Source organism: Myxocyprinus asiaticus, chromosome 49 (genome assembly GCF_019703515.2).
Source record: "Myxocyprinus asiaticus isolate MX2 ecotype Aquarium Trade chromosome 49, UBuf_Myxa_2, whole genome shotgun sequence".
Lineage (NCBI taxonomy): Eukaryota > Metazoa > Chordata > Actinopteri > Cypriniformes > Catostomidae > Myxocyprinus > Myxocyprinus asiaticus.
In genome coordinates this window covers 25,414,340-25,429,131 of record NC_059392.1, presented here as the reverse complement: position 1 = coordinate 25,429,131, position 14,792 = coordinate 25,414,340, and the positions used below count along the sequence as shown (strand labels likewise).

General features: G+C 37.5%; 1 protein-coding gene across 1 annotated transcript; it reads left to right on the top strand.

Moving 5' to 3' along the window:
- Positions 1-285: 285 nt before the first annotated feature.
- Positions 286-13,658, top strand: LOC127438359 (GTP-binding protein 2-like). Its single transcript, XM_051693892.1, has 12 exons — positions 286-718; positions 2,309-2,335; positions 2,439-2,623; positions 2,735-2,840; positions 3,549-3,746; positions 3,876-4,050; positions 5,525-5,744; positions 7,613-7,748; positions 7,839-7,897; positions 8,320-8,491; positions 8,628-8,792; positions 11,790-13,658. Exons 1-12 carry the CDS (start codon positions 524-526, stop codon positions 11,976-11,978), a joined length of 1,827 nt encoding a protein of 608 aa, XP_051549852.1. The 5' UTR covers positions 286-523; the 3' UTR covers positions 11,979-13,658.
- Positions 13,659-14,792: the final 1,134 nt, after the last annotated feature.

Genomic DNA, 14,792 nt, shown 5'->3' with positions numbered 1-14,792 from the left:
CAAATCACAGCAGTGCTGATGTAGGGCCATATCGCACTCTTGCTAGTGTGATATTGCTTAAATATACACACATATGCATACAGTATACAGTATATATATACATATATATATATACACACACACACACACACACACACACACACACATGCATATACAGTATATATATATATATATATATATATATATATATATATATATATATATATATATATATACTGTATGCATGAGCCTAGAGCTCGATTTCCACAGAAGGTGCAGATATCACTCTGTGTTTGACAGATTAAATCCATGGATGACGAATGACTGGAATACATGATGGAGGCGGGAACACTGCTCTGTCCCGGCCTACTGAGGAGGATGTCGCTGCGGTCATGGATCCCAGACAGATCGCGTATCACAGTGCAATAGCAAATAACTTGAAAGCAAGGAAATGCATAGACCCCGTTTATAAATAAGAGGTGCATTTTTTCAAACACACGTATATTTAACTTTTCGTTTAAAACAGTAGCACTTTATCTCGTTTATGTGCGAGCGAGCTATGGATGTGCAGGTCGCAGACCGCAGCAGCATCAAGTCTGCGCCGCAAACAAACAGCCCGCAGAATAACGCAGCAGAAAGTGGGACACAAAATGCACCAAAGAAGAGGAGAAGAGGCAAAAGGGGGAAGAGACGGAGGGGCAAGAAGGCCAACGAGCCTCCGCCGTTTTTACCACCGGAGGTAAATAAATAGATGTGTATGAGACTGATGCTAACCATTAGCCAGATGAGATTACTGTCACTGTGTGTAATAAATAAACACGACCTCAACAGATGGAACAGCATTGAGGGATTGTGCCTGTTATGTTACACCATTGCAATACCAAGAACACGTATAATGTGTAATTACAAGCTGCTCAGCCAAATTATGACATAAAAAGTGCACAAAATTTACCATGGTAACCATACAGTCGCTTCATCAAAATACCACATTTACTGCATTACTGTGTAATAAATACTGTAAAATCACAATGAACTTGGAGTGTCCTTCAAAGCTTTCAGAATCTTTGTGTTTTGTTAATAATAATAAAAATGACTATTTTGGTGGATAATATGGTTTCCACGGTGAATGTTTGAAAGGGATTGCTTATTTGTAGTTATTACATAGTACTAATGATGTAACTACACTGTAATAGGAGCAATACATAAATCTGATATGGGCATAAATGAACACACATATACATTTATAGATCATGAACTTGAGCAAATAGGTACATAGTCAAATTCCACTTGTATTTGGGGCGATATGTAAATTACATATTTGAATAGAGCCATTTTTGTAGTATTTTGAAAGATATGATCTATATATGTAGAAGTATATGACTTTTTATTATTGAATATACAGTATCTTTTACATATATTGCCATATGTCAGATTTCTGTATTGGATCCACTTGTATTGGATAAAATTGAATAATTGAATAAATTAGGCTACAGAATAGACTGAAATAAAACAGATTTTTAGGCCTCACAATTATATATATATATATATATATATATATATATTGAAGACTGTAGTGTACACCTTTGTACGAAATCTTCAGTTTTTGGGCAATTTCAAGCATTGAATAGCCTTCATTCCTCAAAACAATGATTGACTGATGAGTTTCTAGAGAAAGCTGTTTCTTTTTTGCCATTTTTGACCTAATATTGACCTTAAGACATGCCAGTCTATTGCATACTGTGGCAACTCAAAAACAAACACAATTTGAAGCTTCATTTAACAAACCAGATAGCTTTCAGCTGTGTTTGATATAATGGCAAGTGATTTTCTAGTACCAAATGATCAATTTATCATGATTACTCAATGATAAGGTGTTGGAGTGATGGCTACTGTCTAGATTTGATCAAAAATGACTTTTTTCAAATAGTGATGGTGCTGTTTTTTACATCAGTAATGTCCTGACTATACTTTGTGATCAGTTGAATGCCACTTTGGTGAATTAAAGTATCAATTTCCTTCCGAAACAGCAAAATGTGTATATTATTCCAAACTTTTGGCCACCAGTGTACATACATTTTTTTCACAGTTACGCATTGAGAATCTTATTAAATCAATAACAAAAAACTCCATATTATTACCATGTTTTTGGGGCATTTAACATGGTAATACCATGTTTTTTTTAATGTACCATGGTAATACTAAAGTATTTTTTAAGGGCCAGGACCAGAGTACATGACTATGCTTGTGTTTAGTAAGTAATTGAATGTGCAAGGATTTATTTTCGAAATCTTCTTTTGACAAACCTTATTTTTTTTTTCTTATTTTTCAGGCTGAAGAGGGAAACATTGAATACAAGGTACAAACGAATCCCACTTTCACAATCTGAGTCAACGAAATAGAAGTTGAACTCTCAGTAGCGACACATTGATCTTGTTTTTCTTTACTCATGCTCTGTGCAGTTGAAGCTAGTGAACCCTACACAGTATCGATTCGAGCACTTGGCCACTCAGTTGAAATGGCGACTTCAGGAGGGCCGTGGGGAGGCGGTGTATCAGATTGGGGTGGAGGATAACGGTCTGCTGGTTGGACTGACAGAGGAAGATATGAAAGCATCACTGAAGACCCTTCGCAGAATGGCCGAGAAGTATGTAGTCGAACTTAAACATCGAATTCATGTATTCTTTAATGTCAGTGTGTTAGGCATGGCTTACAAGCATGTTGTGTTGTCTTGGTAAGACTCTGTGACTCTCTGCAGGGTTGGAGCTGATATCACACTCCTCAGAGAGAGGGAGGTGGATTGTGATCGAGCTAGACGGAAAATCGCAGAAGTTCTTGTGCGGAAAGTGCCAGATGACCAGCAGGTTAGCTTGTGATGGCACAATACGTTTCAATGCCATTGTAAATCGTTGTTGTTATTGTAATAAATCAACCACAACATTAAAACCACCTGCCTAATATTGTGTAGGTCCCCCTCATGCCACCAAAACAACATCAACCCGCATCTCAGAATAGCATTCAGAGATTATATTCTTCTCATCACAATTGTACAGAGTGGTTATCTGAGTTACTGTAGACTTTGTCCGTTTAAACCAGTCTGGGCATTCTCTGTTGACCTCTCTCATCAGCAAGACATTTCAGTCCACAGAACTGCAGCTCACTGGATGTTTTTTGTTTTTGGCACCATTCAGAGTAAACTCTAGAGACTGTTGTGTGTGAAAATCCCAGGAGATCAGCACAGAAATACAGAAATACAGAAATACTCAAACCAGCCCATCTAGCACCAACAATCATGCCATGGTCCAAATCACTGAGATAAAAATATTTCCCCATTCTGATGGTTGATGTGAACATTAACTGAAGCTCCTGACCCGTATCTGCATGATTTTATGCACTGCACTTCTGCCACACGATTGGCTGATTAGATAATCGCATGGATGATTGTTGGTGTCAGACGGGCTGGTTTGAGTATTTCTGTAACTTTAACCCCCCCCTTCATCATCTATTCATTGACACACTAATGAATGTATTACATTGTCAAGTTGTTGTGATTTCTGTGTTTGTTTGTGTAGTTCCTGGATCTGCGTGTGGCTGTTCTGGGTAACGTGGACTCAGGGAAGTCGACTCTGCTGGGCGTGTTGACTCAGGGCGAGCTGGATAACGGGCGAGGCAGGGCGAGACTCAACCTCTTCAGACACCTGCATGAGATTCAAACCGGCCGGACGTCCAGCATCAGTTTCGAGATCCTCGGCTTCAACAGCAAAGGAGAGGTGGGAAAAATACTGAGAACCTTCAATTGCAGTTTAGTTTCAAGTGCATTAACTGGTATTCAAACCAACAACCTCCTGCTTGCCTTATTTAAAGAAGTTGTGAAATGATTTTTATATTTATAATTTCAGGTTGTAAATTATAGCGATTCACATACAGCAGAGGAGATCTGTGAGAGCTCTTCAAAAATGATCACATTTATTGATCTGGCTGGTCATTATAAGTACTTGAAGACCACCATATTTGGCTTGACAAGCTACTGCCCAGACTTTGCCATGCTGGTGGTAGGGGCAAACACTGGCATTGGTTAGTATTTATTCATTTATAAGCTGCACGTTTTTAAACTTGAACTTGATGTTAAAAGTTGGTTATGCAAAATTCTTAACACATAAAGTAATCCATGACACTTGGATTTAGGGCTGCAAATACAGCATTTACCAACATCGTGAATATTACAAAGAACTTAATGAGATTTTTATTTGGGAACTAAAACTAAAGTGTATAACTTCTTTGATGTTGAAATACCCTTTCCTATACCAGCTTAACCTTGTGCGACCCCTCATCCACATGCGTGCACATAGTATTTTGGCTCCACTATACACAATGCATAATTTAAATTCATTTAAACTGACTGAATCCTGTTCACAAGACTCTAGACTGTTTTATGTTATATTCTGTTTACTACAATTTTAATCACATTTAAGCCTCAAAAAATGTATGGTGACAAATTCATTTTAAAAAGTACAATTGTAATTTTCTTTAATGTTGAACTTGCATGTGTAAAAATATGAGCAGTCACTGTTGGAAATTTCATATCAACTACACATTTTAACACAAATTATTAATAAGCTGAAACCTAAAAATTAAGCAGAATTACATGTATAACAATTAAACGCTTGTATTATGAAAAAGTGCAGTGTATCATAGCTGTCCGAATGTGATCTGCCAGGTCCAATTTACCTCCGCGGGTGTCGGAAAAAACAAATAATTAGACCAGTGGTTCCCAACCCTGCTGAATAAAGTGAATATTCACTGTGCATTTTCACATTGAGAATCAATGTGTTCATCCAAAAGCTGAAAAATGTGTCTTTCAGAGGCTTTATATGGAGTTAGGATGAAAATAAGGTGCATTTCAAACTGTTCTGAGACCAGTGCAGACAGACAGCACACTGGAGGTTAAGTCGTTCACTAAATAGGGAGCAAGGGAGCATCCTATAGCTCTTTATGCAGCTAAGTGCATTCACTCCTAAAATCCAATCAAAGTGGACATGACAAAATGCTCGGTATAAGATAGAAAGAAGACATTCTTTTATGATAAACATTACTTTAATGCAATAATTCTTTTAATTAATTATAACGGACATATCAACATCTTGTAAAAAAGCTTTCAACATTTCTTTTTAGTGAACCACCACTTAAAAAAATTCTGGGGGTCTGAAATATTAAGGAATCCCAGGAATGACCCGTTTACTTTTGCAACTTCACACGTCCAAGCAACAGTATTTTAGTAGTGTCTCTGATTTAAATTTCAGCCTCCAAAATTGCGATAGAGTCATTACCGGATACAGTCAGTAAACAATGTGTCACCGTTCAAAAATCTTCAAAGGAGCATTTGTCATGTATTTAAAAGGTTGGAAATTTTGCATTGTTATAGTGGTGCATAAAAGTAAAAATGATTTCAAATCAATATTGCTGAAAAATTCATTTAATACTTTTTTTAGCTACATTGCCTAGTCCTACTGGGAATACATACTTTATATTGTCAAACTCTCTCTCTCAGCTGGCACAACAAGGGAGCACCTGGGTTTGGCTATGGCGCTGAAGGTGCCTATATTCATTGTGGTGAGTAAGGTGGACCTGTGCGGCAAAAGCACTGTGGAAAAAACCGTCCGTCAGCTGGAGAGAGTTCTCAAACAGCCCGGCTGCAATAAGGTCCCCATGGTGGTGGCAAACCCTGATGATGCTGTCACCGCTGCACAGCAGTTTGCACAATCCTCCAGGTACAAATGTGAATGTGTGTGTGTTTAAAGGGATAGTTCACCCAAAAATGAAAATTCTCTCATCATTTACTCACCCTCATGCCATCCCAGATGTGTGACTTTCTTTCTTCCACAGAACACAAATGAAGATTTTTAGAAGAATATTTCAGCTCTGTAGGTCCATACAATGCAAGTCACCAGGGTCCAAAACTTTGAAGCTCAAAAAGCACATAAAGGCAGAATAAACGTATTCCATAACAGTGGTTAAATCCATCTCTTCAGAAGCAATATGATAGGTGTGGGTAAGAAACAGATACATTTTTTTAAGTCCACTTTCAAACAGCACTCCTAAGCACTCTTCTCTCTTAAGAGTTCATCTTTTGTTTTCGGTGATTCGCATTCTTCGTGCACATCGCCACCTACTGGGACAAAAGGAAAATTTATATTAAAAAAAGTATTGATCTGTTTCTCACCCACACCTATCATATCACTTCTGAAGACATGGATTAAACCACTGGAGTATTATGGATTACCTTTATGCTGCCTTTATGTGATTTTTGGAGCTTCATAGTTTTGGACCCTGTTGACTTGCATTGTATGGACCTACAGAGCTGAAATATTCTTCTTACAATCTTCATTTGTGTTCTGCAGAAGAAATAAAGTCATACACATCTGGGATGGCATGAGAGTAAATTATTACAGAAGTTACATTTTTAGGTGAACTGTCCCTTTAGGAGAGAAAGAGGCTATTAACCCCTTAAACACTATGGGCCTGCCGGCAGATCCAAAGGGGGAGTTTACGCTTAAAAAAAGTTTACGCTTAAAACGTTAAAGTCTCTGTATCCAAAAGCCAGGCATATGAGGTATCATTTGAAATCTTAGAATCTGAACTTCTGCATTTATGTTACTTAAAATAACAAAATAAGGCCTCAAAACATTCATGTTGAAAATTAGCGCCCCCTGGAAGTAATGGGGTAGACATATTTATATAAAAATATAATTCCTTCACATAAATGGACAAGTCATATATCACTCTCAGGAATGTGACTGTACAGCTTATTTTGTTGCCCTAATACCACAGTTCGAAAGATTTTTCAGAAGAATCACAAAGCGAAATATGATTTCTGTAAGTCATCAAATACAAACGTCTCTTTTATGCTCCAATAACTGCTGCTGTAAGCCCCAAATAGCTAAAAACTTTAAATCTTTTCTGTGAGCATGCTTGGCTGAATAATCCAATGTTATACTGTATCTTAGATGTCCAGAACAAAATATGCCATCTAGAAGGAAAAGCATGCAAAACAAATCATCAGAAAAATACTGATGATAAAATGTTTTATATCATCACAATGGGACGATCTCATCTTTCTAATGATACCTAGATTGAGCTTGTAGTCCACTCAGAGGCCGAGATATTCGATGAAACAATGAGGGTGTTGCTTGAACTGAAAATTAGACTGAATGTCTATGGACGAGCACATCTGTGAGGGCTAAAATGCGTTAGAGAGCCACCTACATTTACATGTGATAGAAAACAAATATCTTTTTCTAGTGCTTTCTACCACCTAGTGGAATAAAATTAGACTTTTCAAAGTGAGGTAGAGTGAACAGAACCAGAATTACACGTTTACAAAGTTAGACAACAACAAAATGTTTATCATAAGATTATAAACGGATACAATATTATTTATTTATTTATTAATTGGAGTCTTTTTTTAATTGAAAAAATTAGACACATTGTTTTGCAATTAGTCCACAGAATGTGCGAATGGTGAGCTTTGAAATTTGAGTGTGAAAATTTGCGGGCGGCAGCCCAAAAATGCATCAGAGTTTAAGGGGCTAAAGGAATCATATTCTGCATTAAAAACTATGCATTTCTGTCCCCACAGTGTGACGCCCATCTTCACCCTCTCCAGTGTATCTGGGGAGAATCTGGACCTTCTAAAGGCCTTCTTCAATATTCTGCCTCCTCTAAGCAACAGCAAAGAGCAGGAGGAACTAATGCAGCAGCTTACGGAGTTCCAGGTAAATACACACTTAAACACACATTCCAGCCAACACACATACTGTTTTCTCAATTCTAGATGTAATTTTGATGTCAATGTATTCTTACAGGTAGATGAGATTTACAGTGTTCCTGATGTAGGGACAGTAGTTGGTGGAACGCTTTACAGGTCAGTGCATCTGTCTAACACCCTAAAAACCACCACAAATGTAATGTAATGTAATACAATAAAAAAATGACTGTGTTACGGATATGAGAATCATCATTGAAAACAGTGGGAATATTAAAAGTAGGTTGTCTTGATGTGTTACGGTAATGAGAATCGTGAAATAAAGTGTCCCGAAAATAATGCCACACTGCAAACAATCTTAATTGCTCTAAATGTAGGCTTCATTATGCGTCATCTTTATTTTCTTTTTTTTTGTGTGGTGATTTGCTGTTAAATATGACCAGGACATTTTCTTGACAGGTTTAGTGAGAATCACACTTCAAGGCTTCTTAAACGTTTTCAGATGTCAAGCCAACATTCAAAGTTTGTCTTGATGAACTTGTCTTTCCTTGTTTATGAATGACAGTCCGTTTTCTCTGTAGTGGTGTCTGTCGTGAGGGAGACCGGTTGGTCGTGGGCCCTACAGATGATGGTAGGTTCTTGAGGTTGAAAGTATGCAGTATTCACAGAAATCGCTCTGGATGCCGTGTGCTAAGAGCTGGACAGGCCGCCACACTCGCTCTGGGGAACTTTGATCGCTCATTACTACGAAAGGTTTGATATCAAAACAACAAAGAAAACAATTCGTTTTGTATTGAATCAGACAGACTGTGATACAGTAACTTTATCAGTTTGACTTTACGAAGTCTTTATGAAGCCAAGTCTTTACAAGTCATGATTGTGTTTTAAGGGCATGGTAATGGTGAGTCCTAAGATGAACCCTACGATCTGCTGGCAGTTTGAAGCTGCGATCGTTCTCCTGTTCCACGCCAAGACGTTCCGCCGTGGTTTCCAGGTCACGGTGCACGTGGGGAACGTGAGGCAGACTGCAACAGTGGAGTGCCTCCTTGGGAAGGTAGTTGTCTTTTTACAGCCTCAAGTTTTGCTAAATAATTTTTTACTTTCAAAACGTAGCTTTCTAACTTTATATATTTATGTGTATTATGTATAATATATTTATTAAAATAAATGTCAATTGTGGGCATGTGGCCTCCACATGCTGTGAGTCTCCGCGGTGTCATGCACAGCGAGTCACGTGATAAGATGCGCGGATTGACGGTCTCAGAAACGGAGGCAACTGAGACTTGTCCTCCGCCACCCGGATTGAGGTAACCGCTAAAAAAATTTACGAAATGAATACATTTCCTGGGCCGTAATAAAGATTTGTCCTACCATCAGAGCAATTTATGCTTGGAGTACAGTAACACATTTGTGTTTTCGTGAGTTCAGCAGGGGGCAGTAAGCGCAACTCCAGCTGAACGGGCAACACGCAGTAGTACAGGCAATAAACCATGTTTCAAACTACGTTTAAAGTGGACATAGATGCGTCCTTAGAAAAGACCTTATAATAATTTTGATTGACAAATTCATTTGTAAAATGGATTGCTGTGAACTGTCAGCCAATGAAAGGCTTATGCTTAATATTATGGAAATAATATTGCCTTCGAAAGCCACTTTTTGTATTGTCTAATCAGTGCTTTACTTGTCTTCCACAATAATGAAATTCATTTTTTATTAACTGAATTATATATATATATATATATATATATATATATATATATATATATATATATATATATCACACACACACACACACACACACACACACACTGTGTATATATACACCTACCTGCCAGACGGGCTGGTTTGATTATTTCTGTAACTGCTGATCTCCTGGGATTTTCACACACAACAGTCTCTAGAATTTACTCAGAATGGTGCCAAAAACAAAAAAACATCCAGTGAGCGGCAATTCTGTGGACTGAAATGTCTTGTTGATGAGAGAGGTCAACAGAGAATGGCCAGACTGGTTTGAACTGACAAAGTCTACGGTAACTCAGATAACTGCTCTGTACAATTGCGGTGAGAAGAATATAATTTCTGAATGCTATTCTGAGATGCGGGTTGGTGCTGTTTTGGTGGCACACGGGGGACCTACACAATATTAGGCAGGTGGTTTTAATGTTGTGGCTGATCAGTGTATATAATATATTTAACTTTGCAAATGTATTAAAAAGAAAAAAACTGAAATATCACATTGACATAAGTAATCAGACCGTTAACTCAGTACTTAGTTGAAGCAACTTTGGCAGCGATTACAGCCTCAAGTCTTTTTGGGTTCAATGCGACAAGCTTTGCACACCTGGATTTAGGGATTTTCTGCCATTCTTCTCTGCAGATCCTCTCAAGCTCTGTCAGGTTGGATGGGGACTATCGGTGGACAGTCATTTTCAGATCTCTCCAGAGATGTTCGATTGGGTTCAAATCTGGGCTCTGGCTGGGACACTCAAGGACATTCACAGAGTTGTCCCTAAACCACTCTTGTGTTGTCTTGGCTGTGTATTTATGGTCATTGTCCTGTTGGAAGGTGAACCTTCTACCCGGTCTGAGGTCCTGAGTGCTCTGGAGCAGGTTTTCATGAAGGATATCTCTGTATTTTGTTGCGTTCAGCATTCCTTCAACCCTGACCAGTCCCCCAGTCCCTGCCACTGAAAAACACCCCCACAGTATGATGCTGCCACCAACATGCTTCACCGTTGGGATGGTATTGCACAGGAGATGAGCGGTGCCTGGTTTCCTCCAGACATGACACTTGGAATTGAGGCCAAACAGTTCAATCTTCATTTCATCAGACCAGAGAATCTTGTTTCTCACAGTCTGAGATTCCTTTAGGTGTTTTTTTATGTGTCTTGCTCTGAGGAGAGGCTTCCGTCTGGCCACTCTGCCATAAAGCCCAGATCGGTGGGGTGTTGCAGTGATGGTTGTCCTTCTGCAAGTTTCTCCCATCTCCACACATGATCTCTGGAGCTCAATCAGAGTGACCATCGGGTTCTTGGTCTCCTCTCTTACTAAGGCCCTTCTCCCATGATTGCTCAGTTTGGCTGGGCGGCCAGCTCTAGGAAGAGTCCTGGATGTTCCAAACATCTTCCATTTAAGAATTATGGAGGTCACTGTGCTCTTGGGAACCTTCAATGCAACCAAAAAAATGTTGTAGCCTTCCTCAGATCTGTGCCTTGACACAATCCTGTCTCTGAGCAGTTCCTTTGAACTCATGGCTTGGTTTTTGCTCTGATATGCATTTTCAGCTGTAAGGCCTTATATAGACAGGTGTGTGCCTTTCCAAATCATGTCCAATCAATTGAATTTGTGGACTGAAACAGGTGGACTCCAATAAAAGTGTAGAAACATCTCAAAGATGATCCAGAGAAATGGGAAACACCTGAGCTCAATTTTAAGTGTCATAATGAAGGGTCTGAATATTTATGTCAATGTGATATTTCAGTTTTTTTCTTTTTAATAAATTTGCAAAGTTATCAAAAATCTGGTTTTTGCTTTGTCATTATGGGGTATGTAGTCTAGATTGATGTGAAAAAATATTTAGCATTTTAGCATAAAGCTGCAACATAACAAAATGTGAAAAAAATGAAGGGGTCTGAATACTTTCTGAATACTGTGTGTATATTTAATATTAATATTTATTTATAAGGCCTGTCAATAGATTAGCAATTTAAATAGGTATGTGAATATATATATTATATATATACACACACACATACATACAGCTCTGGAAAAAATTAATAGACCACTGCAAAATGATCAGTTTCTCTGGATTTACTATTTATAGGTACTGTGTATATATACATTATCTATATATTAAAATGTTAATCTACTGACAGCCCTTATAGATATGTAATCTATTGACAGCCCTCCTATTGACAGCAATCATATTTTTCTAAATTTCAGGTAGTCAAAAGTGACCCGAATTGAATTGAATCACCATATAAATGTTGAAAACTGATGCTTTGTGTGTGCACATCACAGATATATGTGTGTGTCTCTGTGTGTCCTCTAGGAGGAGCTACGTACAGGAGAGAGAGCCGTAGTGTGCTTCAGATTCTTAAAGCACCCTGAGTACTTGCGTGTGGGAGCAAAGCTCCTCTTCAGGGAGGGGGTGACCAAAGGCATCGGACATGTGACGCACCTCCTGCCCTCCACACAGAACCATGTGCCTGACCAGAACCACAACCAGAATCACAATTAAATACTCTATAAGTCCAAAGAGGACACTCGACTGCAGTCACTTCCTGTCCTTGCCTTGAGTTTGCATACCCTAGTTTTATCATGCACCTTTCATTTCCACACTCAGATTACAGAGAGGCCGTACTACTTTTATCATAGATTTGCCTGTATTAATCGCAGATTTGCCTGTGTGTAAATGCTCTTGGCTTTTGTGAGGTTTACACACATAGAATATATATGAGGGCATATCATGCAACCTGTCCATGTTGGCATAATTTGACTACCTTCTACCAAGTGAGAGATGAATTTGTGCCAAAATACGGTAGAGTTGGATTGGCAGCACAATCTTTGACGTCAACGATAAAAGATGATCAAAAACGTTTTCTTCTGAAAAGCTGATTAGCAATCCTAAATATACAGGACTATATGTTTAAATTTAGCCTACCAGTTGAAAACCACTGGATAAGAGTATAATATACGGAGTGTAATGGAGCTCGGAAACCTTACACATGTGCAGGTTTCACATCTTAAGTTAAAGCTGTTTGACCTTGAGTAAAGCATGTGGGATTTTGAGTCACTAAGCTGTGGTCTTAGCTGGGTATCTAGAGCAGATTGTTAAACGAACACTTCTCTCTACAGCCTGCATTACAGATATAAGAACATAATCGTAGCATTTATTTGATTGAGAAATTTTCAATTGGTCAATTCCGTAAACTTCCTCAGATTCTTAGTTACCCTCGTAGAATTGGTGCATACCTCAGATTCATATTGTATTTTATGAAGATTTTCACAGGACAGTCATAAGCAAAAATCTCAGACACAGTACACACCATTTTTATTTTAATGTGAACAAAAATGAGGCTGAGAGGGGCAGAAATACAGTCTAGAAAACAGGGTGACAATCTTTTAGTTGATTAAATTTTGAAAATACTTTTTGCACAAATTTAAATGTAAAAAATGGAAAACATTTGTCGTAAACATTAGACATACATACGACCTCAAGACGACCCCAGGAAAGATTTATACAGAAATCCATTGCATTGCGACAATTTACGCAAGAATGGTTTAATGAACTATTTACATGAATACGCTGCATTGTGAAAATTTACTTAAAAATGGTTTTACAAACTATTTAGATTAATGCGTTGTATAGTGACAATTAACACAAGAATGGTTTAACGTATGATTTACACAGAAATGTGTTGCATTGCGACAATTAACAAGAATGGTTTTTCAAACGATTTACACGGAAATGTGTTGCATTGCGTCAATTTACGTAAAAATAGTTTTACGAACTATTTACATGAATGTGTTCCATTGTGACAATTAATGCAAGAATGGTTTTATGTATGATTTACACAGAAATGCATACATAAAAATAGTTTTCCGAACTATTTACACGAATGCGTTCCATTGTGAAAATTTACGCAAGAATGGTTTAACGAACTATTTACACGAATACGTTGCATTGCGACAATTTACTTAAAAATGGTTTTACAAACTATTTAGATGAATGCGTTGCATTGTGACAATTAACGCAAAAATGGTTTAACGTATGATTTACACAGAAATGTGTTGCATTGCGACAATTAACAAGAATGGTTTTTCAAACGATTTACACAGAAATGTTGCATTACATCAATTTACGTAAAAATAGTTTTACGAACTATTTACACGAATGTGTTCCATTGTGACAATTAATGAAAGTTTTACGAACTATTTACACGAATGTGTTCCATTGTGACAATTAATGCAAGAATAGTTTTATGTCTGATTTACACAGAAATGCGTACGTAAAATAATTTTACGAACTATTTATACGAATGTGTTCCATCGTGACAATTTACGCAAGAATGGTTTTACAAACTATTTAGATGAATGCGTTGCATTGTGACAACGTGAGAGGTTTTACTTATGATTTACACGAATGTGCTGCATTGCAACAATTAACGCAAAAATGGTTTAACGTATGATTTTCACAGAATTGTGTTGCATTGTGACAATTAACAAGAATGGTTTTTCAAACGATTTACACAGAAATGTGTTGCATTGCATCAATTTACATAAAAATAGTTTTACGAACTATTTACACAAATGTGTTCCATTGTGACAATTAATGCAAGAATGGATTTATGTATGATTTACATAGAAATGCGTAAGTAAAATCGTTTTACGAACTATTTATACAAATGTGTTCCATCGTGACAATTAACGCAAGAATGGTTTTACGTATAATTTACACAGAAATGCTTTGCATTGCAACAATATACGTAAGAATGGTTTTACATATGATTTACACAGAAATGTGTTGCATTGCGACACTACATAAAAATGGTTTACGAACAATTTACACAGATTTGTTCTTCTCGTTTTCATAATTTGGCCCATTGACTGAATTTCTATCCCTCACAGCTTTGCTTTCATTTGGGAAATTTGGATTAGTTTCTGTGCGTTTGTTGGAGTGATTAATTATCGCCCCGTCTTCACAACAAAAGAATTAACAGGAAATTCTTGGAGCTCTAGGGTTTTAGGATCAATACAGTTATAAAAAAAATTCACAGTCTTGATTGCATTGTGCCTATTTACATTTTTTTTTGGTGATATGACTCCAAAAGATTGTGCATATTGCGCACTTGTTTGGAAGCAAGGTTTGGTTAATATGAGACGGTTCACAGGATTCGACTGAAAACATATGGCAGCTTTTTGTGATCGGTTTCTGTCTTGTGATCCTACGTATGCACAGAAATCCAGATAACCCTTGTGTTGTGCGTTCTAGTTTTATCCGTGCATTCATATTTGAGATATTGTGCAATTCTAAAAAACACTGAATGTACTG